The sequence below is a fragment of the Ipomoea nil genome, unplaced genomic scaffold (genome assembly GCF_001879475.1).
Source record: "Ipomoea nil cultivar Tokyo-kokei standard unplaced genomic scaffold, Asagao_1.1 scaffold3087, whole genome shotgun sequence".
In the NCBI taxonomy this organism is placed as follows: Eukaryota; Viridiplantae; Streptophyta; class Magnoliopsida; order Solanales; family Convolvulaceae; genus Ipomoea; species Ipomoea nil.
This window is the reverse complement of record NW_017619515.1, coordinates 1,508,729-1,530,630: the sequence shown is the minus strand read 5'-3', so window position 1 is coordinate 1,530,630 and position 21,902 is coordinate 1,508,729. Positions and strand designations below refer to the sequence as shown.

The following is a 21,902-nucleotide window of genomic DNA, read 5'->3' as shown; positions in this document are numbered from 1 at the left end:
TTATTTTATAAAATATAATTCTTCAATAATTAACATTCAACTATTTTTTTAAAAACATACGAGTTAATGAAGTTCAAATTCGAATCCAAGAGATTCCTTATCTTTGGTGGTAATTTCAAATTTAGTCCCAGACTATCGTTTTTGTCATTTAACATCACAAAATATTATCTTTTGGACACTTTTAGTCATTTTCATGATGTTTCCTATTTTTAGTATGTGCGCAACGTGTTCCAAATTTAGATTAGTTTTATAGTAGTCATCAACTTCAGCTCTTCAACTCTTCCTCGTATTTGATGATTCAACTTGAGATATTTTCCCCAAAATCCTCTTGGAAGCAGAACATATATAAGGAGAGAAAAATCAAATTATATTAGATCAAATACATAACATAAAATTCAAGTTTTCAATTGATAATGAAACGCTATAATCTTCTTCATATAAAATTTGTTTAAATAGAAGATTACATGCATACAGAAAATAGGTAGGGGACTGTACTACAAAGTAATAAAAACATAAATGCAATGAGAAAGGACATATAACATGCATAAAGATGGCAAATTATTGTGTGAATCATGTATATCAAGTACACTTTTAATATACTAAAAGTACAACTTTTATAGCATAACGTATAAAAAAACTTAAAGGAAAAAACAGACATAAATCAAGGATATAACATTCATTCACACTTGTTTTTAGATACTATCATAACTCAAATAATGTACTTTCAAAAAACTATACTTTACGTATAAAAATAATGTACTTTTAGGCTCTGTTTGGCAAGGCTAAGCTAGGAGCTTATAGCTTATTTTAAACTATTAATAAGCTATAAGCTCTGTTTGGTAATGTTTACAAAATAAGCTCCTAGCTTAAAATAAGAGCTTATTTTGGAACGCTACTTTAGGTAGCGTTTCAAAATAAACTACTACCTTCCTAACTTTTTTTCCATCTTTACCCTTATTATTTTAAAGTAATGACATATTTTAACCTTATGAATTAAAACCATTTCTCTTCTCCTTATCCCAACTTTCACATCAAACCCTTCATCAAAAATTCTAAATATATAGTTCTAATTATAAACATAGAGTTGTGAACATAATTATGAGCATATAGTTCTGTAATTATTAATATAGAGATTCAATAATTGTGAATATAAATTTCAAAAATTATGAATATATAATTTTATAATTATGAACATATAGTTCAGTATTTATAAACATAGAGTTCTGTAATTGTGAATATAGAGTTTAATAATTATGAATATGAGGTTTTAAAATTATGAATATATAACTTTATAATTATGAACATATATATAGTTCAGTAATTATTAACATAGAACTGTTCCACAACATAACGATTGTACTCTTTGTTCGACTTAATAACTTATATGTCCCTTTATTTTTATTTTTATTATGTTTTGTACATGATTTTTATGTTGTTAAAAAACGTTCAATCATCCTACCAAAAAAAAAAAAAAAAAAAAAAAAACATTCTATCAACCACAAGTAAAAAGTTGATTAAAAATTTATTATATAAATATAATATATATCATAAGACCTTTATACCTGAAAATTTGAATTAGTGATAAGGTTTGTGTGAGATAGTATTTTCACACCGAATATCGTCTCGATGAGTGAATTAAAAAGGTGTCAAACAGTATGTTGGTTAATCACAAAACATATATAGTGTTTGGAGTCTAACTCTGACAATTGGTTTGAGAATTGAACCCACCACCCCCCCCCCCCCCCCCCCCCCCCGAAAAAAAAAAAAGAAAAAAAAAAGAAATAGCAAGTGATGAACAAAGCAAGTAAAAATAATAGGTAAAAGGCCGGAGGGATTTGGACTAGGCGAACTCTTGCATAAATGCTATAGAGTAGAGTGTCTTAGGATTAGGGATTATGTAATGACTTAGCAATGATAAATGAAGATGTTACAAGGTGCAAATCTTATTGAACTACCAATTAGATTGAACATCATTATCGTGGCAATTCAATCCTAATTAGAGCAATTTACGAACACATAACATTCAAGGTCCAATTATGAACACATACACGACGTTGTTACATGTTGCAGCTAACAAATTATGTACTTTCAATCTAGTTATATGTGCATAATCTATTAACTAAATGCACATAATATGTTAAACTACATGTATATAATCTAGACCAAGGTCCACAATGCATATAGTGGACCTGGTCCGATTCATTATGTAATTTGTAATTTTTTTGTATGCAACAAATGCAAGCTCCAAATTTGTTTAGTTTTCATTTATTTAGTTCAAAGTAAGTATTTGAAATAATTTTATACATACTGAATTAATTTTGAAATCTCTAATATAAAGTTTTACACTTGTATCACTTTTGGCAAATATTTAAAATATTTTCACATGCAAAAAGCTAGTGAAATATCTGATCTACCAAGAAAGAATAATTGGTAATTAACATAAAATTCATCAAGACTTCATACAAAATCTTTTTAGATAAAAGATTACAGAAAAGAAAATATGGAACTGCAAAGTAGTAAAGGCATGCAATTGGAAAGAAAATTAAAATAAATAATATTAAGAATAATTGTTAATAACCAAATTAAATTTAATGCAAACCTATAACTTGATGGTTGGCTCTTGTATGTGTTCTTGGCCTGGATTTGAAGCTTGGCTAGCTTGATGACAATAATTTAGGGGAAATCTGATCTTAAGCAATATTTTGATCTATACATTATATGCAATCAAGCCAAGCTTTGTGCTTCAGGTCCCTTGATTTTGACCTATATGAATAAAATAATGCAAAATGAAGAAAACGAAATCAGATCAGAAGGAGAAAATAATAGCAACTTTTGTGAATATATAAGGTTAGAAGTGAAGACAAAATAATTGAAAAATCAAGAAGGAATCATAATTTCTAACCTCAAAATTTATGTCTGAAATAAAGTGTCGAAATTCCTGAATATTCAATGCCCTAACAACAACAAAAGGACCACACTCCTCTAATTCAATTGACTTCAAGGTGATAATATGATACATCATGCTAGGGATATTTTCCAAACAACAACAAAATCTTAAAACTAAGCGTTCAAGACATTGGAACGAATATTTATTAATCATCCATTTTTTGAGCTTTTTATCTTCAAGAAGCAAGAATCTTAATTGATTGAATCTTCGGCCTTCTGCTAATTCCCATACTTCCCCATGAAAAGCATTTTTCAACTTCAACACCTCAAATCGGGGCAACATGCCAATTATCATTAAATCCTTCTCAGAAAGGCAAGTACCATTCAAAGACAACTTTTTTAGTCGTGAAGGAAACATAGAAGGTTTTGGAAGGGTTACAATGCAACCAAATGAAACTGAAATTGTTAACCTCTCAAGCCGCACCAAACAGTTTAAATCATCCAAAATAATAGGGCTGCCGCAAAATCCAAAATTTTTCAACCTTTTAATGTTTGGAAACTTGCGATACACTTCCGTTCTACAATGAGTTGGACACACCCAAGATAATGTTTGCATATTATCTTTAACCATGCTTGGAGGATCAATCACATATGAATTGTCAAGTTTAAGATGTTGTAACTGTGGTGACTCCCAAATTGTAGAAGGCAAATGAAGAGTAGGTCCTCTTGGTTGGGATTCATTACTACGGGAAACAACAAGTGTCTGCAAGTTTCTATTAGCTGACACAATATAATCTAGACCCTTAAACCATTCTTTTACGGATAGGTATCTCAAAAAAATTAAGTCTTGTAATTGTGTTGGCACTCTTTGGAAAAATGAAGATGGAGCAGAAGCCAAAACTCTTAACAACTTGAAAGGTACAGATATTTCATCATCTTTTTGAAAGAAGAAAATGGAGCGAGGGGTGTTTATTCTAAACAACACATAATAGTCAAAACTATGTTTGTATAAACTTAACCAGCGGCATGAATTTGCAAACATGTTAAATGACCCTTGTGGATATTGCTGAGTATTTACCGCACAAAAAATGTTATTCTTCTGAGCTTCTCTTACACAAAAGCTATGCAAGGCACTATGCATCTTACAACTCTTAAGTTTCCCATCAGAACTCCATTTTTCAATTAAGACAAGACTTCTATCAATAAGCTCCCGTAAGTACTCATAAGCTTGACTTTCAAGACCTTCATTTCCAAATGGATTTAAAATTCCCTCGGCGATCCATAACCTAACAAGCTGTTTGACACGGATTACATTACCTTTTGGGAACACACCAAAATAGAGAAAGCAGACTTTCAAATGTTGTGGCAATTGATTGTACCTAATAGTAAGTGCCCAACTATCTAAAAATCCTAACAACTCTAGTTCCTTCTCAACCTTCTTCCATTCTTGTTGTATGTTGTTGCCTTTAGACAAACGTTGTGCCACTGTAACAATTGACAATGGTAATCCTTCACATTTCTCCAAAATGTGGCTCCTAATTTTTTCAAATTTAGGTGCCATATGTTTTTCAATAAAAGGATTACTACAAAATAAATCCCAACTTTCCTTTGAATCTAGCAAAGCCATGTTATGGATACAATCAAGTGAAGTGTAGGAACCCTGATCAAAGTGCGTAGTGGTTAGCACTATACGACTTCCATTACTATCATTTGGAAAATATCCTTGGATATCTTCCCAAACTCGATTGTTCCATAGGTTATCCAAAACAATAAAATATCTCTTACCTTTCAAGCATTTGGATACCTGCTTAGCTAGTAGATCATCATCATCAACAGGAGGAGTTCTTCTCATTTTAGTTTCATTCGGCTCTGCTGCTAGTGTCGAAAGAAGGTCGTGTAGCGCTTGCCTCATGTTGTATTCCCCAGACATAGTAATCCAAGCTCGTACATCAAAGTGCGATGCAACTGATGAATCTTCATAGACGCTTGCAGCTAAAGTTGTCTTTCCAATACCATTCATCCCCACAATTAGGATTACTCTTCGTTGATCGCTATAGAGGAGTTGGTTCTTCACCAGTAAGTAATCATGGCGACGACCCACCATTCTGCCCTCCAGCTTTGGAGGCTGCCGCCGCAAGGATCCATCCGACAACCAAGGAATCAGTGATTGACATTCATTGGCCTCATCATCATCAGATTCGTTGCTGATTTTCAGCAAGTCAGCTGCGTTTTCTGCTGCTTCTAGCAAGGTTTGATGGAGTTGTTGTGCAGCTGTTTCTTGATCATCTCCGTTCTTGGCCAGAATGAAGTTGCTGAGTTGTATTTCGATGTGATCTTCGGCATCCAGTGCGAAGTCTCTGATCTTGATTTCCAACTCTTGGATCGCAGCACCACTACCCATGGATTTCTGCTGCAGAAAAGCTTGCAAAGATAAAAGCTTTTCAAAGAATTTCATTGGTAATTCATCATCTAGGGATACCCTCGGAATGGATTGCAGAAAATCGAGCTCAATTGTCGCCATGAGAGAAGTCAAAGCAACACAACCCATCTCTCTCTCTCTCTCTAAATTACTCTGAAGTTTTCTCAACCAAACCCAGGAAAGGGTCGTTATTGTTAGCGTTCGGCAGGGCCCATTTTTAAATATTTGTGGATATGTTCTTGTAAATAAATGGGGTCCTACTAAAAACATAATCTTTAAAATGAATATCATAATTTTTTCTAATAATAATAATGTGGTAAAATGTTACTGTAAGTAAAGAAAAAGTCAAAAGACATTATAAAATAAATTACAATTATAATAATAATAATAATAGTGTGTGCAAACTCCCAATGCAAAAATATTAAAAAATAGAGAGATGTTCAAAGCTATAGCAAGACGCAAGGCTTAACCTTAGCCTTTTAAGTTTAATTGAAAATTTTTAGATTTTATTTCTATACTTAATCGTTATACCCTGCACCATGGTGCACGTAGCACTGTGCGTCCCGCGCCTTCCAAAACGACGTCGTTTTGGTAAGTTATGTAGGGAGTTGATGTGATTATGCGTATTTGTTTATACAATTATGTGTAATATACAATTATGTACATTTTTTATACAATTATGTACATCCAAAATGTGTATTATGTTAAAAGTTTATGTATATTATGTATTATGTTAGATTATATGTATTATCTTTTAAAAAAAAAGGTATGTGTATTTTGTTATACAATTATGTACATTCATGTATACAATTATGTGTATTCTAGTATAAAATTATATACATTTTTGAACATGAGATTTTTTTAAAAGAAAATTAACCGCCAACACATGGTAGCGAAATTTCAAAAAATAAAAAATAAATATCTGAAACGACGTCGTTTTGCATCAGGGCGCAAAATGCAATGCGCGCCTTGGTGCGGGATATTAATCCATACTAGCTAGGTAAAATTAAATATTGGACCTCTAAAATTTAGGACCCCTATAAAATTTTGGACCTTGTACGGTAGCCCAGCTTGCACAGCCCAAAATCCGGCCCTAGCGTTCAGTTCACGTCAAGCATCCATTGACATAGTCCAATGATTTAATAAGCAATATTTGGAAGAAGATGGTAGCTTAAGCTCACAAATCCAATGAAATCTCTCCACTTTTTAAATTTGACTTCGAAGTGTCTATAGTTCTTCTTGATTTAAAAGGATGGAGTCACATATGGACAGCCAAAGTTAGTTTATTTCGTTGTGATCTTTTCTTGACTAGGATTACAAACTCCTCATAGGAACTGTCAATTGGTCTTCTTGGTTTGAACCGATTAGCTATGACATATGGGCAATCTAGGATGAGTTACCTCCTTATGGTCCTTTGCTGGTTAGGGTCACAAGGCAGTTTTGGCTATTAGTTAAGTTTTTAGTAGCTTGGCACTTCAAATACTATATATAGAACACATCCGATCCTTCAATTTTACTTGTTTATGGGGTAGGTCAACAAAGAGAAATGGTCCAAACAAGAAGAGGTTTGAGCACTTGGCTTTCTTGAACCTGGCACCAAAAGTGGTCTGTTTGATATGGTCATTTCTGAGTAATCTTCTTATGATCTATAGTTGCAGTGTCTTCTTATCTGAGTGCAACCCTGATCTATAGATGGTGCAAAAGAAGATCAGAGGAAGTCCACATGATTTTTATATACCAATAATGCATTTCAAACCATTTCTTGCATCTAATTACTCATGAACTACTGTGAAGATTAGAATCAAATATGTATTTGGTTTAAGGTCAACTGATATGTTCTGAAACTGTTGTTACAGTCAAAACTCAAAACTCAAAAGTTCAAATTTGAGAGATGGACCCAAACTGTAATCCTTGTGTTATGTTAAAGTTTTGCTTTAAATGATGGGATTCTCAACTAACATGTAGATATACCATAATACCCCCTTCTGACTCAAGACTTGAGAATGGGAATGAGGGACAATTTAGTCTTTTCACTAAGTGACTGCCACTATACTCCACACTTTAATTTGCAAAGAGTTCCCTCCCTCCCCTACTTTATGCATTCTGCCATTGATCATACTTTTTGCCCTCTGACCAACTTAAATAACAGAGAGAGTTCCTCACAACACTTACCCCATTGCAGATCTCCAGTAGGTGCTGTGCTGTCAAGGAAGTTTCTGAATTCATGGCCACAGATAAGCTACAAAACAGTGTAAGAAACTCTATCTCAACTCTTCTCCTATTCTATGTATCCAAGATCGAGTCGTTTTCTATTCTTTCGTGGTTTTTGGGCATGCATATGTGCATTTGGTTGGGCAGAAGTCGGTAAAGGACCAAGTCCAGCACTATGTGGCTAGGGAGAGTGTTGGCCAAAGGCCTAAATGGCCAAGTCTAACACTCTGCCTCATGAAAATTTGCCAGTAAAGCGTTCGATCCTAACAACACATCTTTAGTCCAAATCTTGTTCAGCTCTAAGTAATTTGCTTTTTGAGACATATATACACACAAAAGGCAATATTGGATTTTCCACTCCAATAAGTATGAGTTAAATGTTACATAAAGATGAGAGAAACAGAAGAACACCACAAAACTTATTATCTAAACTCTGCACACGAAGCAAAAACGCTAGAGAGCGGGGGTCAGTTCAACTGGTTGATGTTGATCCTCCTCTCTTCTATCAATGTATTCTTCTTCTTTTTGATATGTTCTATATCAATGGCGATGTGCCAATCTGTAACTACATTCTATATATTCTGTACAATTGGCAAATAAATACCGTAAAAAAGCCTTATGGGAACATTATTGGATGCCCTATCCAACTCTCCCATACAACACACAAAAGAATGTGACACAACCAAAAAAAAACACAACACTCTAGACACTGTATTAGGCTGGTAAGTTCAGAAAGGATGCAGACCATCTTATCAGATCTTCTGAAAATACTAGGATGCTCCATTGCATTCTAGATTGTGGTCTTTGGGACCAGATCTTCATGGCCTCTTTGTAAAAACTCAGGTCATAATGACTGCAATCCAACGGAAAACTGGCTTAAAAAATAATCTACACATGCCTGAAATTTTTAGACGAAAAGTCATGGTGGTTGAGCCCCACAGAATATGCATGAGATTGGTTGGTAAGTTTTGTCATAAACTATGGAGGAGGGCCCTCTTGCACGATGGAGGATGAGAAGGATTGATGCTTGGATTCGGAGACGTAGATTCCATTCCAAGCGTTTTTAGTAGGAATTGTCTCTCCTGAAAACGAATGAAAAAAAAAAAAAAAAAAAAAAAGTGTCAGCATTGAATCGAGTTTTAGGTCAGATAGTGAAACAATGAAGGTTGTTACTTACACTTTCTGAAAATTTCGGGCTGGGAATAGCTGCTGCTAGTGATCTGAACATCGGGGTTACTTGAATAGGGGAACAGCATTCTTCATTTGAATAATCACATATAGTCTCATTAACGGGATTAACTTTGTCACAAGCTGGGAACGTATCAACTGGAAACATACAAATTTTATAAGCTTGAAGTATTAATCCGATTTAAAATGCCTTGCATAAAGTACAAGTCTTTCACACCTTGAGAATTCGAGGCATTGCCAGAAATTCCTTTTGCAAATTCATCATCAATGTGGGTTGATTGTAATCCCGATTCAATATCCTGATGCAAAGCACATAGCTCAGCTTCGCTCTTTTCTCTATTATCACCAACCCCGTGGGCTAGTAATGTTGATCCAGTGCTATACTCCGAGCTGCCTGCAGACTCTTCAGATAAAGCAGGTTGCCTGCACAAACCATATATTAGGCACTTCCGTTATTGTGGACAAACATTCCCGAGTAACATATTTAGCTTGCATGTGACAATACCTCCAAGATGGTTGACTGCATTCATTAATGCTTTTTAATTCATTTGCAGATTGCTTAAAATTCTCGAGCTGAATCTCCATCTCAGAAATTTGGCATTTCGTCACATCACCATCTTTTGTATGATTGAGAAAATCTTCAAGTACCTGAAAAGATTCCTTTCGTATCAGAAGATCCACTGATTGAGCCACCATCATGTGAACAAACAACAACATATATACAACATAATATTGATACAATCATAATCAACTTTGAAGGGCCTTTAAGTTGTTGCAATCAGAAATTTTTTGGGTTATCGAGAAAGAAACTATGTATGCACTGCAATGTTGATAATGTCATTTTAGAAAGGTGGATAACACTGAATTCCTCCATACAAGAACGCTAGTTTTTTCCTGACCTTGCAAGCGTTTTCAAGACTCTGGTTTGTGTTTTCGGAATTGACTTTGAGTGCCAGCGAGCTCAGTAGTTCCGCTTGTTGCATCAATGCAAGTATCTTCGGATCATCCTTCTTAAGAAATGTTCCTTCGGTTTCATTGCTAGAGCCTGCTTGATCCAAAACCGGTGTTAATTATAAAAGATAAAGAACTTATAAAATAGTTGATAATCTAAATGACTTTTCTGACTTATATAACCATTGCTTCAGATTATTTACCATTGGCGTGCGAATCTTTGGTGTCCTCATCATTTTGATGACTCGATACATTGCTCCCGGGACTGTAGAGATTTTGACCTATTACTGCAAATGGAGACCTTAGCATCTGATTTGTCGCATCACAACTCACGAGTGATTTTTCCCCGTTGCTAAAACTTTCAGGGGGGTCTGGAATGTGACTCCTCCTAAACCCCAAAAACCAAACGTTATTTACTGGAGATTGATCATATAGAGTTGAAGCACACTAAACGAATTTTACCTTTGCTTCTTAAGGGGCACTGCAGATTCTGAAATGCTATCACTACTGTTGAGCCAACTTGGAAAGACAACCCTCCTATTAACGGATGAATTACTGTTTTCTTTTGCTAATGCCTCGTTCTTCGCTCTCTTTTTGCAGAGGGTCGTGAACCGATTCTTCACAGCATTATCAGTTCTGCACAAACAGACAAGCTTGGATTTAAAGCACCATTAAAAGCATCTAACTCAATGACAAAACAGAGAATCCATTACATTTCATTACCTGCCTGAAACCACCTTCGCGATTTCTGTCCATCTGTTACCAAATATCCTCTGTGCCTGCAGACAATGCTTATTTATAAGATCACCAAAACGATAACAGATTGGTATGGAAACTCCACACCATCAGAAAGGTGACAACAGGGCATATCGTTCATATGCAAGACCAAGAAAGCATGAAAAACTAATGTACGAGAAACAGAAAAACTAGCTCAAGTTCAAACATAAAACTAAATACACAACATAAATCTCGGGCTAAACCTTTTTTTATTTTCGGGTGCTAACTCAAAATCTGGGGAGTTCAAAAGATGATGCTATTCAGTATCGATTTTTACCTCACATAAGAGCATATCTTCTTCAGGAGACCATCCCCCCCTTTTGAAATCGGAGTTCAGATATGTAAACCATCTGGAGAAACATTGTCACAACATCCATCCAAATGAGACTACACTCAATATTGGGATAAAATGGAGAAAAAAAAAACAAAAACAAAAATAAAAACAGAAGAATCAAACCATAAATAAAGCTAGGACAAACCTTCTTCTGCATTGCCTGGTGGTTTTATCCTTAAACTTTGATGCAATGATAGTCCAACTACATAAAAACAGTATCAAACAAAACCTTAATTTCACCATCCCATCATTATCCATTACAAAAGCTACTTATCAATCCAAAAAAGTAATCAAACATCTAAAGACTCTCACTTGTCAGTTCCATGGACTCTAATCTGCTCTCTCAGTATATCATCTTCCTGCAACCACAAATCAAACAGAACCAAACTTTTCAAGAACAAGCAAAAACAGAAAACCAGAACAGTAAACCCAATGAAATGAAGCAGTAAAACAGCAGACCTCCTGAGACCAAGAAACAATGTGTCTCTCTTTGGGTTTTGTGGATTCACTGCTATTAGTACTGCTTGATTTCTTCTTCATATTCTGATGCATTGTTTATCCTCCCCCGCTCCAGCATGCTATATAAAAAACATAAAAGAGACCCTTTTTAAGGAAGAATATATATATATATATATAAGAAAAGAGAAAAGAGGGCACAAAAAAGGGGAAGCTGTTTCACCCTCTTTTCCACACTTTACAAACACTGCTTATCTTTCCCCGCAACGGAACAGCTTACAATCCCATTAAGCCATTAAACCCACTGTGCTGTTGAGCTTTTTACCCCCCAAAAAATACCCAATTAAGCCTTGGCCTCGGATTCGGACCTTTCCACCCCCAAGAACAGAGAGAATCCAACCCAACCCGTATTCGGATGATCAAGAAGAGAATTCGGTGTCGAAAGTCGAAACTACTCACCTCGGGAATCGAGAAATACTCCGTATTACTACGAAATGAGATTCAAGATTTGGTTTTTTTTTTTTTTTTTTTCCCCTTCTTCTTCTTCAAAAAGATTCAGTCTTTGAAGATGATTGGGTAAAATTAATTAATGGGTTACACGTCGGGGGTGAGAACTGAGAAGAGTTAAAATAATCAACGGATTCTTGCTTGCGAGCGCGGGCATGGAGGCTAGTTTGAATTATAACGCTGAAACCCACGAGACTTGTCAAAATGATGGCGTACAAGCCTATCTCTAGTCTCTAGATTCACTGTTCTTGAAATTCCCCTTTCAAATTATTTTAGTTAATGCAATACAACGTATATCGCTAATAAAAAAATTCTATAATGGTGCATGATACATTGACATCTTAGAAAAAATAGTGATGGCATTAAATAATTATCTCATTTAAAGTAGATCGCGTCTTGATCTTTCTCGTGTAAAAGTTAAATTCAGTTGATTGAGTCTCGCAATAGTAAGATTATTGGATGTGTGCCTAGACTTTTTTGAGTAAAAATTTAAGACGGGCCAACTTTGAATTAGTCCTGCAATAATGAGATTATCATGTGCACCGAGACCTTTATTGAGTAAGAGTTAAACTCCGTCGGTCAAGTTCAAATTAAAGTCACAGTATCTTTCTCGTGTAATAGTTAAACTCAGTTGATCGAGATTGAATTTCTTTTATAGTAGTAGGATTATCGGATGTGTGTTTAGACCTTTCTCAGGTCAAGTTAAACTCGGGCCAAGTTCGAGTTAGGCGCAATAATAGTGGGATTATCAGATGTGCGACTGAATCTTTATTGAGTAAGAGTTAAACTATGTGGATCAAGTTCAAATTAAAGTCATAATATTGGGATTATCATATATACGTCTAGACTCTAGACCTTTCCCAAGTAAAAGTTAAACTCGCGCCAAATTCGAATTAGTCTCATAATAATGAATTTTTTTAACGTCTGTCTAGATCTTTCTCGAGTAAGAGTCAAACTCTGACCCAAAGTTTATTTCAATTAAACTCATAGTAGTCAAATTATCAAATGTGCACCTAACCTTTCTAAGTAAGAGTTAAACATTGTAAGACGTGTTTAAATTAGTCTCAAAATAGTGAAATTATCATATGTGCATCAACCTTTTCCTAAATAAGAGTCAAATTAAACTCTACAAATTGGATTCAAATTACTCTTACACTTGTAAAATTATTGAAGGTTATATTAAAAAATCGTCTAATTAGTAATTACATAATGAGTAAATCAAGAAATATCACGTCATACCAAAATTATTGGATTTGAAATACCTCAATGATTTATAAATTAAATCTGATAAAATTAGGTTGGTGTTGGGTCGTTTGAATTTAAAATGGAAATAATAAGGATTTTAAAAAAAATATGTACAAAACCTTTTTTGTATGAATGTTTGTGGTGGTTTATGATTGTCTGAAGGTTGTCGTGTCTATTCTCATTCAATTTTTGTGAATGGGAGTACTTGAGGTGTTGGGGCATGTTCCTGACTCATGACCCAACTACATTCACCTTACACTGTCACATACCTAGGTTTTAATTTTGAATTTAATTTTAGTATTTTCAAAAAAAAAAATAGCTATCATCTCGTTGGCATGGACAACTCAATTAATCACATAGATAAGGTTTGAGAACAATGACTTAAGATTGAGTCTCACCAGTCACAGTGTGGATCTCATTATCCTGATCTCTCTCTCTCTCTCTCTCTCTCTCTCTCTCTTTTTATCAAATATGTTTTTGTTTTTGATAAATGACTCAGGATTGACGAGGAAAACACCCATCATTATCTTAGAGTGTGCACGGGATTAATTTATCCTCATGCTAAGATCGTCCAGGCTGGTAACAAATTATTCACTGCAATGTGATGACTAATATTGAGTAGATGGATATGAAATATAATTTTGATTTGGAAGTTGAAGATTTGGTTTAGATTTTTGGTGGGGTAGAAATGTGCAAGTATACCAACATAGTCAAAATTTTGAACTTTCTTTTCTTTGTTTGTATAGATTCAAATTTTTACCATGTTCACATAATATGAATTAAATAAATGTCTAAATTGTAGTTGAAAACAAATAGTGTATAAGCATCCACTTGTAGCTCGCAAAATTTAAGATTTCTAATCATAGAGAAGAAATTAAAAAAAAAATATTACAATTTGTGATTGAAAACCAGGTTTTTAATTAACTTTTTTTACTACTGTAAAGATCTTGAAAAATCCTGTGAATATTACTTACTAGATACCAATTAAAGTGATCAATAACTTCGAGCACCACCAACACATATCTTTAAAAAATTTGGATGATAAGATTGCTAAACAAATAGTCAGATTTCTTTTTACCTGTGTTTAAAAATAAAAATAAAAAAATTAGCAATGGTTGTTGGAAGATTTCTAATATTTTGACAAGCCAATGATCGAAAAAATTAAATAACTCAAAAATTTTTGTCCACTTTTCTAGTTACCATAAAAAAAGTAGTTGAAAATAAATAATTTTTCATCAATGAGTTTATTCAACGATGTTATGCGTGCTTGTTTAGAATAAATGTTAGGCGCTAAATATACCTTTTGTATTCCATACTATTTATTTAATTATCTTTTGATTTAGGAGAAAATTTGCAATTGTTATTAGACAATTTATTTACCCGTCTAAAATACAATAAAAAATAAAAATAAAAAACACCGAAAAAAAACAATGTCAGGCGTTAACTATGGGTACCTTGTATGCTACATTGGACTAATGCAATACCAACTTACACTTTTAAGTTTTAAGTACATACTAACTAACGAATCAACTTTAACAACCTATTGAACTAACATCAACCAAACACTCTGACACACAGACCATACTCTTATGTATGTCCAAATTGAATCTATCATTCCAAAAAAAAAAAAAAAAAAAAAAACAACAATTTGTTTCATACAAATAATGTAAAAAGGAGATTTGAAGCCCCAAAGATGTGGTGGAGAGTAACTGAAGCATGATTTTTACATCAGAATGTCACAAGTTTGATACTTATCAACATATTTTTTGTCGACGCGAATTTATTACACATGATCTTTTTAGTGTGATTTGGTAAATTATTTCATGGATCATAGACTATCTTGCATTATGAACTATGATTCAAAATAACCTTCAGATTATGTACTTGCAATGTTAATCGTTTATGTACTTATAAATAAATTGAAGGCACATGGCATGTTAACTACAGATACATAAAATGGTAATTACAGGCACATAATATATTAAATATTTTATATGTGTTTGTAGTTAATATGTTATGTGTCTTCAATTTATTTGTAGGTACATAAATGGTTAACTGCATGTACAGCATATATCAATTGCAGATATATTATTTTTGGATTAGGGTCCACAATGCTAGATAGCCCCTCCTAGTCTATGGTATAACAATTGATGCGGTTTACCTCTATCTCAAATGTGATTTGTGGACTAATACATAGAAATGAGCTTTACCTAATGTACACATTATTTGAACAGTAGTGACGAGTTTCTCTTTTGTGTGTGTGTGCGTGTGCGTGTGTGTATATATATATTTGAGATTTTGAAAATTTGGTAAGGTCAACATTTGTGTCTATCAGCTCTATAGCCGCACCGCGTAAGTAGATAAGGGAAATTGGACCTACAAGATGTTAATTTAACAATGAGATTAGCCTTTTTGGATCTTTAGTGGATATTAAATAATGATTAATTACTTTTTATATGACTCCAAATAACATTATAATATGAGCATTTGTTTTTTTCTAGATAGTATAATAATATAATGGGTGGTTTGATTTGGCAATTAGCTATCAATAGAGAGATGGTAGTTAAAATATAGTTGATTATGTTAATGGATAGTTGATAGTTGATAAGTGATTGTATTAACTGTTTTAACTCGTTGATAGTATTAAAAATTTGATAAATTATATCTTTATTATTGCATTTTTTTAAATTTTTTTTAGTTCAGAATTTATGAGGTTTAGCCTCTTGATTATTGATAATGTCTCACTTTAAATCATCAAACTATTGAAAATGTGTCTTTTATTCCACACATATCATAGGACTAAAAGTTGCACATTTTCAATAATCAAATGATCAAATTAGGTCAATTTAAATTGAGAATAAAAAAGATTTTAAAAAAAAGTCAATAATTGATGGATTGAAATTAGAATTAACTATATATTCTGATGATTGTTTTTGTTCGAAATAATGAAAAAAACTTTTAATGAATATTATAATAAAGAAAAATGACACTTTTTGTCCCTAAATTATAAGGAAATAACATTTTTGATTCCTAAATTATATTATTATCACTTTTCATCATTTGATTGTATGCAAAATAATTAAATTTTTTGGTTCATCAATTATCTATGAAATGATTTTTTTAAACCCAACTGTAATAGAATTAATGGACAAAAAAAGTCACTTCGCAAACAATTAAAGGACGGAAAGTGAAAACCTGTATGATGGAGAAAAAAAAAAAAAAAAAAAAGTTATTTTCTTATAATTCATAGATGAAAATGTCATTTTCTTTAAGTTAATTTCATTTTTAGTCCTATATTTATATGTGACAGTTTACTTTTAGTCTTTTTTTTTTATTAGAACATCCTCATTTAGTTCTAGTATTATTGTGACATTTTCATTTTTAATCCTGTTTCAATAAAATCATTGAAAAATCGTTAAATACAAAGACATTTCGATCTTTTTTATACAACATAGGTTGAACCGCTATATTTTTTGTGTTTATTTTTTTGAAAAAAATTCATAATTAAAGATCGAAATGTCCTTGTATTTAACGATATTTAAACTTTTTTGTTGATAAAGGACCAAAAATATTCATGCCACAATAATATCAGGACCAAAAGTGAATGTTCTAATAAAAAAAATACTTAAAGTAGATTGTCACCTATAAATCTGATCTATGACCCAAATATGAAATTAACTCTTTTCTTTATAATCAATTAATACATGAACATTTTTTTTTTAATGCTACTGACTCTATCACATTGTAGTATCTGTTCAAACATACGTTCTCAACCTATTAAAACACAAAGAGTCAACAACGCTTCTACTGATGTTTGATCTCATGACCTCCCGTATGAAAAAGATCATATTATATGTACGATAATAATAACTTAGAATATCTCATTTGAAATTGATAAGCTACTCGATAGGTATCGACTCCTAACCTCAAGTCAAGAAATCTCAAGCATACACAAAACCAACATGAGCAAATAAAAATGTAAAGTATATCATCATCATCATCATTATTATTATTATTATTATTATTATTATTATTATTATTATTATTATTATTATTATTATTATTATTATTATTATTATTATTTAGCATCCCCACATACCTTAGTAAAATGTCTCCATTTCCTAGCTCTAAGACTTGTTCAAACCAATACAATTTTTTTGTCAACACTAAACATAATCGAACGTTAAAATTAAAGGGGATTTGATAGGCATTGTGTGCAAAGAATTTTCAAAGTTAATTAATGAAATACTCTTTGATTTATGAAAAATTTCACTGCCACTCTTGGAATATGCACTTTAGGGGGCGTTTGGTTCACGGAATCTTGGATTACCCCAGGTAATAGGATTACCTCCGGGAAGGTAATGTGAGATTTTGGGAATGTAAGATTACCTTGTGTGTTTGGTTTGGATGGTGTAATATAATATTACCTTGTTTGGTTCAGGGTTATATTTTAGATTATATGGATCAATTTACAATAATGCCCTCAATAATATATATATATATATATATATATATATATATATATATATATATATATATATATATTATGTGTGTATTTATTTATATCTATGAGTTTCAAAGCTTAAATATTAAAAAAACTAAATATATAAATATACACATATGTATATTTGATTATATAAACATATATTATTATTATTATTATTATTATTATTATTATTATTATTATTATTATTATTATTATATAAGGATTAGTTAACAAGGGCAAAGTTGAAATAATTCAAGGTAATCTAAGTTTACCTAAAAAAATGGGGGTAATCACATTACCTTGAAACATTACCGCCACATCAGCTTTGAGGTAATATAACATTACCTGGTAATCTCATAACTTGAACCAAACAAGGTAATATAACATTACCAGACTCAGATTACCTAGGTAATCTAAGATGACCTGAACCAAACGCCCCCTTAAGGGCATCCTCAATAGATGAGGATTTTTCTTCAGATTTTTGTGGGCCCCAACATCCACTTTATCATTCACTATCTTACACAATCACAACAACTTTTCTTTCCATTAGTTTTAAGTTTTTTCACAACTTTTCGTGGACCCACCATTTTATTTTATATATTTTATTTATTTATTATTATTATTAAAATTATAATTATAAATTTAATAACAGTATTATTAATAATTATAAATTAAAACAAAAAAGTTAAAAAGTTAAGATAAAATTTTAAAAAATAAAATAAAATAAAAAAGCTCGCCGTTGCAAATGCAACGGCAAGCATAATTTTAAAATAGAAAAATAAAACAAAGAAATTCTGACAGTTTCCACGCGTCTCACTCCCCTTCCTTTTCTTTTTAAAAGACCGACAAAATTTCTATAACTTGCAGGAGAAAAATATGGCTAAAATCCCCAATACCCATTTGTCAAAAACTTAACATTGAAGATTTTATTATTCCAAAAGTTTAGCAAAATCCCCCTATTGGGGTTGCCCTAAGTGAAATTCGTTTTGTAATTCTAGTCAATAAAAAACTACCAGTAAGTGGCATTGAGTCAAACTTGAAAAGTTACAAACCTAACTGATCAACCAACATGGCTGATGTTATCCTAAATTAATGAAATAATTTATCAATTATTTAAATTAATTATTAAAGTGACACATACCTAACATTTGGCAAGTCCCCATCCAAATTTAGTGTAACCATTTCTAGATATTCAATTTGAAACGAGTGTTTGTAGTGGATGCATGGGCCCATCGTTATGTTAAGAATGTCTAAGTTTATACAAGCAATACAAGCTAAATTATTGTGACATTTAATATATATGTCGAAATTAATATTTGTGTTGACAAACTGGTTATGCATTATAAATATTTCCTTTGTGATGTAGAGGGAAATCCACAATTATTATTTAAAAGTATGCACAGGATAAGTCTCACTAGAAAGACCATGTGCGACAGGCTCAACCAAGAAAGTGATGACAAGAATTGAACTCGTGATCTTCAAGTACGAAAATCATATATGCTTTATCCACTTGGTCAATCTTTTCATGGCTACATTATAATATTTAGAGTTTGGACTATAGTCTTGATGTCTTTGACACCCTATCAAGTGGAATTAGTACCATATTTTTGTCATGTCTTTCGATGTGAACAAGTTGAATTCATTGTAGTTCTTTTGTTCATTGTGAACAAGTTGAATTCTCGTAGTTCTTTTGTTTCATTTGTTTTAATAAAAAAAAAAAATCAATATCTTGAAATAGTTATTAACTTTATGCTATGTAAATAAGTTTTTATGCTTAATTTTGAAATAAAATGCTTAATTCATTAAATCAGAAGAAAGAGGATCCACAAGACACAGGGGCGGTACATCAAACCATTCCTCGCAACCTGACACAGAAACGGCTCCCCTCGCAATAGTGTGGGCAGAACGATTCGCAGATCGCTTTACACAGGAGAAATCAACACCATGTATACTGGATGCTAATTCCTTTACATCATCAATAACCAAACCAAAAGCAGAAAAATAAGAGTCTGAAATTAAAGCATAATAAACTAACTGAGAATCAGTCTCAACATCTACATCTCTCATTCCTGTTCCCTTCATCCATGTTAGAGCTTCACGGATACAAATGGCCTCAGCTTCTCTCACCGTGTACTTCCCCATTAGGCGGACTGCTTTCGCACCCAAAAAGACCCCCCCATCATCACAATATATCATAGAGGTCATATATCATAGCGTGAGACATCACAATATATGCAACAAAACATAACCTTAATAGCCTTGAAATGTGTGGTCGAGTGTATGGTTCTTGTACTTGAAGATCAGGTCACGAATTTCATTATCGCCAACACTCTATCAATTAAGTCCTTTGTACACGTCCTCGGATAGTGACTACTTATAATCCGACTATCCAAGCAATTTAATTATTCAATTATTAATTTTTTTAATCAATAAAATAAAATGACCAATTGAGCATCTAGCCATCTACCTCAAGTCCCTTTCTATCTATTTCATATATGCGAAACTCCCGCCAAGAAGGAAGCCATGGAATAAAGTTGTAACACAAACCTACAAAACTATCTCATTCATTCATCAAATCCTACGCAACATGATCATGTCATATATCTCAACATGTATACCATATGTAACATTTGTACAACAATGGATTGTACAAAAAGTTGTTTTTCATATACATCAATCTTTCTAAATATACGTGAAAAAAGACAATGTAACAATTATATAATGAAAGAAAAAAATAAACATGATATGTAAACGGGAATTATTATATAATGGACTTATCAAATTAAAACGTGTGATATTATAGGGTACTATATCATTTTAAATTATTTTTTCATGTCAAAAGACCAAACTATTTTAAAAAAATCAAGTGAAAGAAAGAAGAATCACAAAAAAACTAGAATTTTATTCTTCAAGACTCCGTTCCTGAAACATTAAAAAGAAGATGTCATATGCTTTTTGATTGGTATTCCAGAATAACCCGTCTCCATACTTAAAAGTCATGTACAAACTTTGGTTAAAATTGATTGACTGATTGAATTAAAAGAATTTGATTAATCAATTAGTGATTAAACTTTTTATTCGGTTAATAGTTTTACATTTTTAAAAACTTTAGTTATTTGTTATTTTGGTTCAGAAATGTGTGCGTATATATATATATATATATATATATATATATATATATATATATATATATATATATATATATATAACCCATGAATGCGTTCAGAAATACAACATTGTTGGTTGCATTCCTACCGTGAATAGAACTTCTATAAAAATTGAAAAGATTTGTCATCAATTATAATATAATGGAATAAGTTTTAAATTGGCCATTGAACGTAACCTGAAAGTGCAATTAGGTCACTGAACAAAAAAAAAAAAAAGAAGTACAATTAAGTCATTGAACATCCCAAATGTATGCAATTTTACCTGATAACAGGTTGTCATAAATTTTAACAGGTTGCTTGGTTACGTGGAAGGTGAGTTGGCATTTTAAATAATTTTTAATACTCCAGTAATAACTTTAAAATAAAAATAAAAAATAATTTTAAAAATAGGCCATCCCCTTCCCCCCTCCTTCGTCTCCGCCGGACACGGGGGAGGGGGAGATGGGGGTGGCCGCCAGCCACCCCGAAGTTTTGTATTTTTTTTTAAATTTTATTTTTATTTTTATTTTAAAATTTATTATTAAAAATTATTTAACTCACCTTCCACGTAAGCAGACAACCTGTTGAAATTGATTGTAACCTGCTATCAAGTGAAATTGCATATATTTGGAGTGTTCAGTAGCTTAATTGCACTTTTTTTTTCTTTTCGTTCAGTGGTCTAATTGCACTTTAGGTTACGTTTAGTAGTCAATTTAAACCTTATTCTTCTTTCTTTTCTTTTTTTGAAAGTAAACAGTGCATATATTAATCAAGCAGAGCAGAAACAAAACCCGGGGGCACAGCCTCCCAAGCCAAAGATTCAGCGTGTAAAAAGGCCGCAGAAACCAACGAATGTGCTAAACGATTGGCCGAAATGAGGAATATAAGTAAAAGAGCAAGAAACAAAAGAATTCAATAAATCCCTACAATCAGAAATAGCTAAACCATTATAAGAACGAATAACGGTCGTTGACGAAGAAAGAATCTGACACAGGTTCGAACAATCTGAGCGAAGTGCAATAGCCGTAACCTCCCGCTCCCTCTGCCAAGAAAGAGCCTCCTTACATGACAATGATTCAGCCATAAACGGACTCGAACAAAAGGGAAGAAGCCCTTTTTTGCCACAATGAAACCCCCTGCGGCATTGAAATGATCCCGTACGTAGCTTTCCCGGAGGCAGTAAAAAAACCCGCATCAAAGGCGCATACGAGCGACGATCCCAGGACCTGGCCTTAGGGGTGACCGCGGTTCTAGTTCTGGTTCCGCAAATGGCCAAACCGGAACCAGAACCTTAGC

General features: G+C 32.6%; 2 protein-coding genes across 4 annotated transcripts; both read right to left on the bottom strand.

The window, feature by feature from the left end:
• Positions 1 to 2,507: 2,507 nt before the first annotated feature.
• On the bottom strand, positions 2,508 to 5,483 carry LOC109166250 (putative late blight resistance protein homolog R1A-4). Its single transcript, XM_019315173.1, has 2 exons — positions 2,903 to 5,483; positions 2,508 to 2,763 (listed from the first exon to the last, which is right to left on the bottom strand). The coding sequence occupies exons 1-2, from the start codon at positions 5,432 to 5,434 to the stop codon at positions 2,725 to 2,727; spliced, it is 2,571 nt and encodes an 856-aa protein (XP_019170718.1). The 5' UTR covers positions 5,435 to 5,483; the 3' UTR covers positions 2,508 to 2,724.
• Positions 5,484 to 7,843: 2,360 nt separating this feature from the next.
• Positions 7,844 to 12,018, bottom strand: LOC109166254 (myb-like protein Q). Of its 3 annotated transcripts, none has more exons than XM_019315175.1 (13): positions 11,682 to 12,017; positions 11,226 to 11,344; positions 11,079 to 11,125; positions 10,912 to 10,968; positions 10,710 to 10,782; positions 10,379 to 10,434; positions 10,118 to 10,291; positions 9,859 to 10,043; positions 9,604 to 9,749; positions 9,210 to 9,352; positions 8,922 to 9,127; positions 8,694 to 8,842; positions 7,844 to 8,598 (listed from the first exon to the last, which is right to left on the bottom strand). In XM_019315175.1, the coding sequence occupies exons 2-13, from the start codon at positions 11,316 to 11,318 to the stop codon at positions 8,488 to 8,490; spliced, it is 1,440 nt and encodes a 479-aa protein (XP_019170720.1). In that variant the 5' UTR covers positions 11,319 to 11,344; positions 11,682 to 12,017; the 3' UTR covers positions 7,844 to 8,487. The 3 variants fall into 3 exon arrangements, with proteins under 3 accessions (XP_019170720.1, XP_019170721.1, XP_019170723.1); XM_019315176.1 differs by lacking the exon at positions 11,682 to 12,017 and adding an exon at positions 11,446 to 11,669; XM_019315178.1 differs by lacking the exons at positions 10,710 to 10,782; positions 10,912 to 10,968; positions 11,079 to 11,125 and having other exon boundaries at positions 11,682 to 12,018.
• Between the last annotated feature and the right edge of the window lie 9,884 nt (positions 12,019 to 21,902).

Bases quoted from the DNA above. Each gene is read 5' to 3' on its own strand.
- LOC109166250 (XM_019315173.1), bottom strand. From the start codon at position 5,434: ATGGGTTGTGTTGCTTTGACTTCTCTCATGGCGACAATTGAGCTCGAT. The intron at 2,764-2,902 runs GTTAGAAATTAT...TTATTCATATAG, and splicing joins TTTCAGACATAAATTTTGAG to GTCAAAATCAAGGGACCTGA.
- LOC109166254 (XM_019315175.1), bottom strand. From the start codon at position 11,318: ATGCATCAGAATATGAAGAAGAAATCAAGCAGTACTAATAGCAGTGAA. The intron at 10,783-10,911 runs GTTTGTCCTAGC...ATGTTTCTCCAG, and splicing joins ACCAGGCAATGCAGAAGAAG to ATGGTTTACATATCTGAACT. The intron at 9,353-9,603 runs GTCAGGAAAAAA...GAATCTTTTCAG, and splicing joins GTCTTGAAAACGCTTGCAAG to GTACTTGAAGATTTTCTCAA.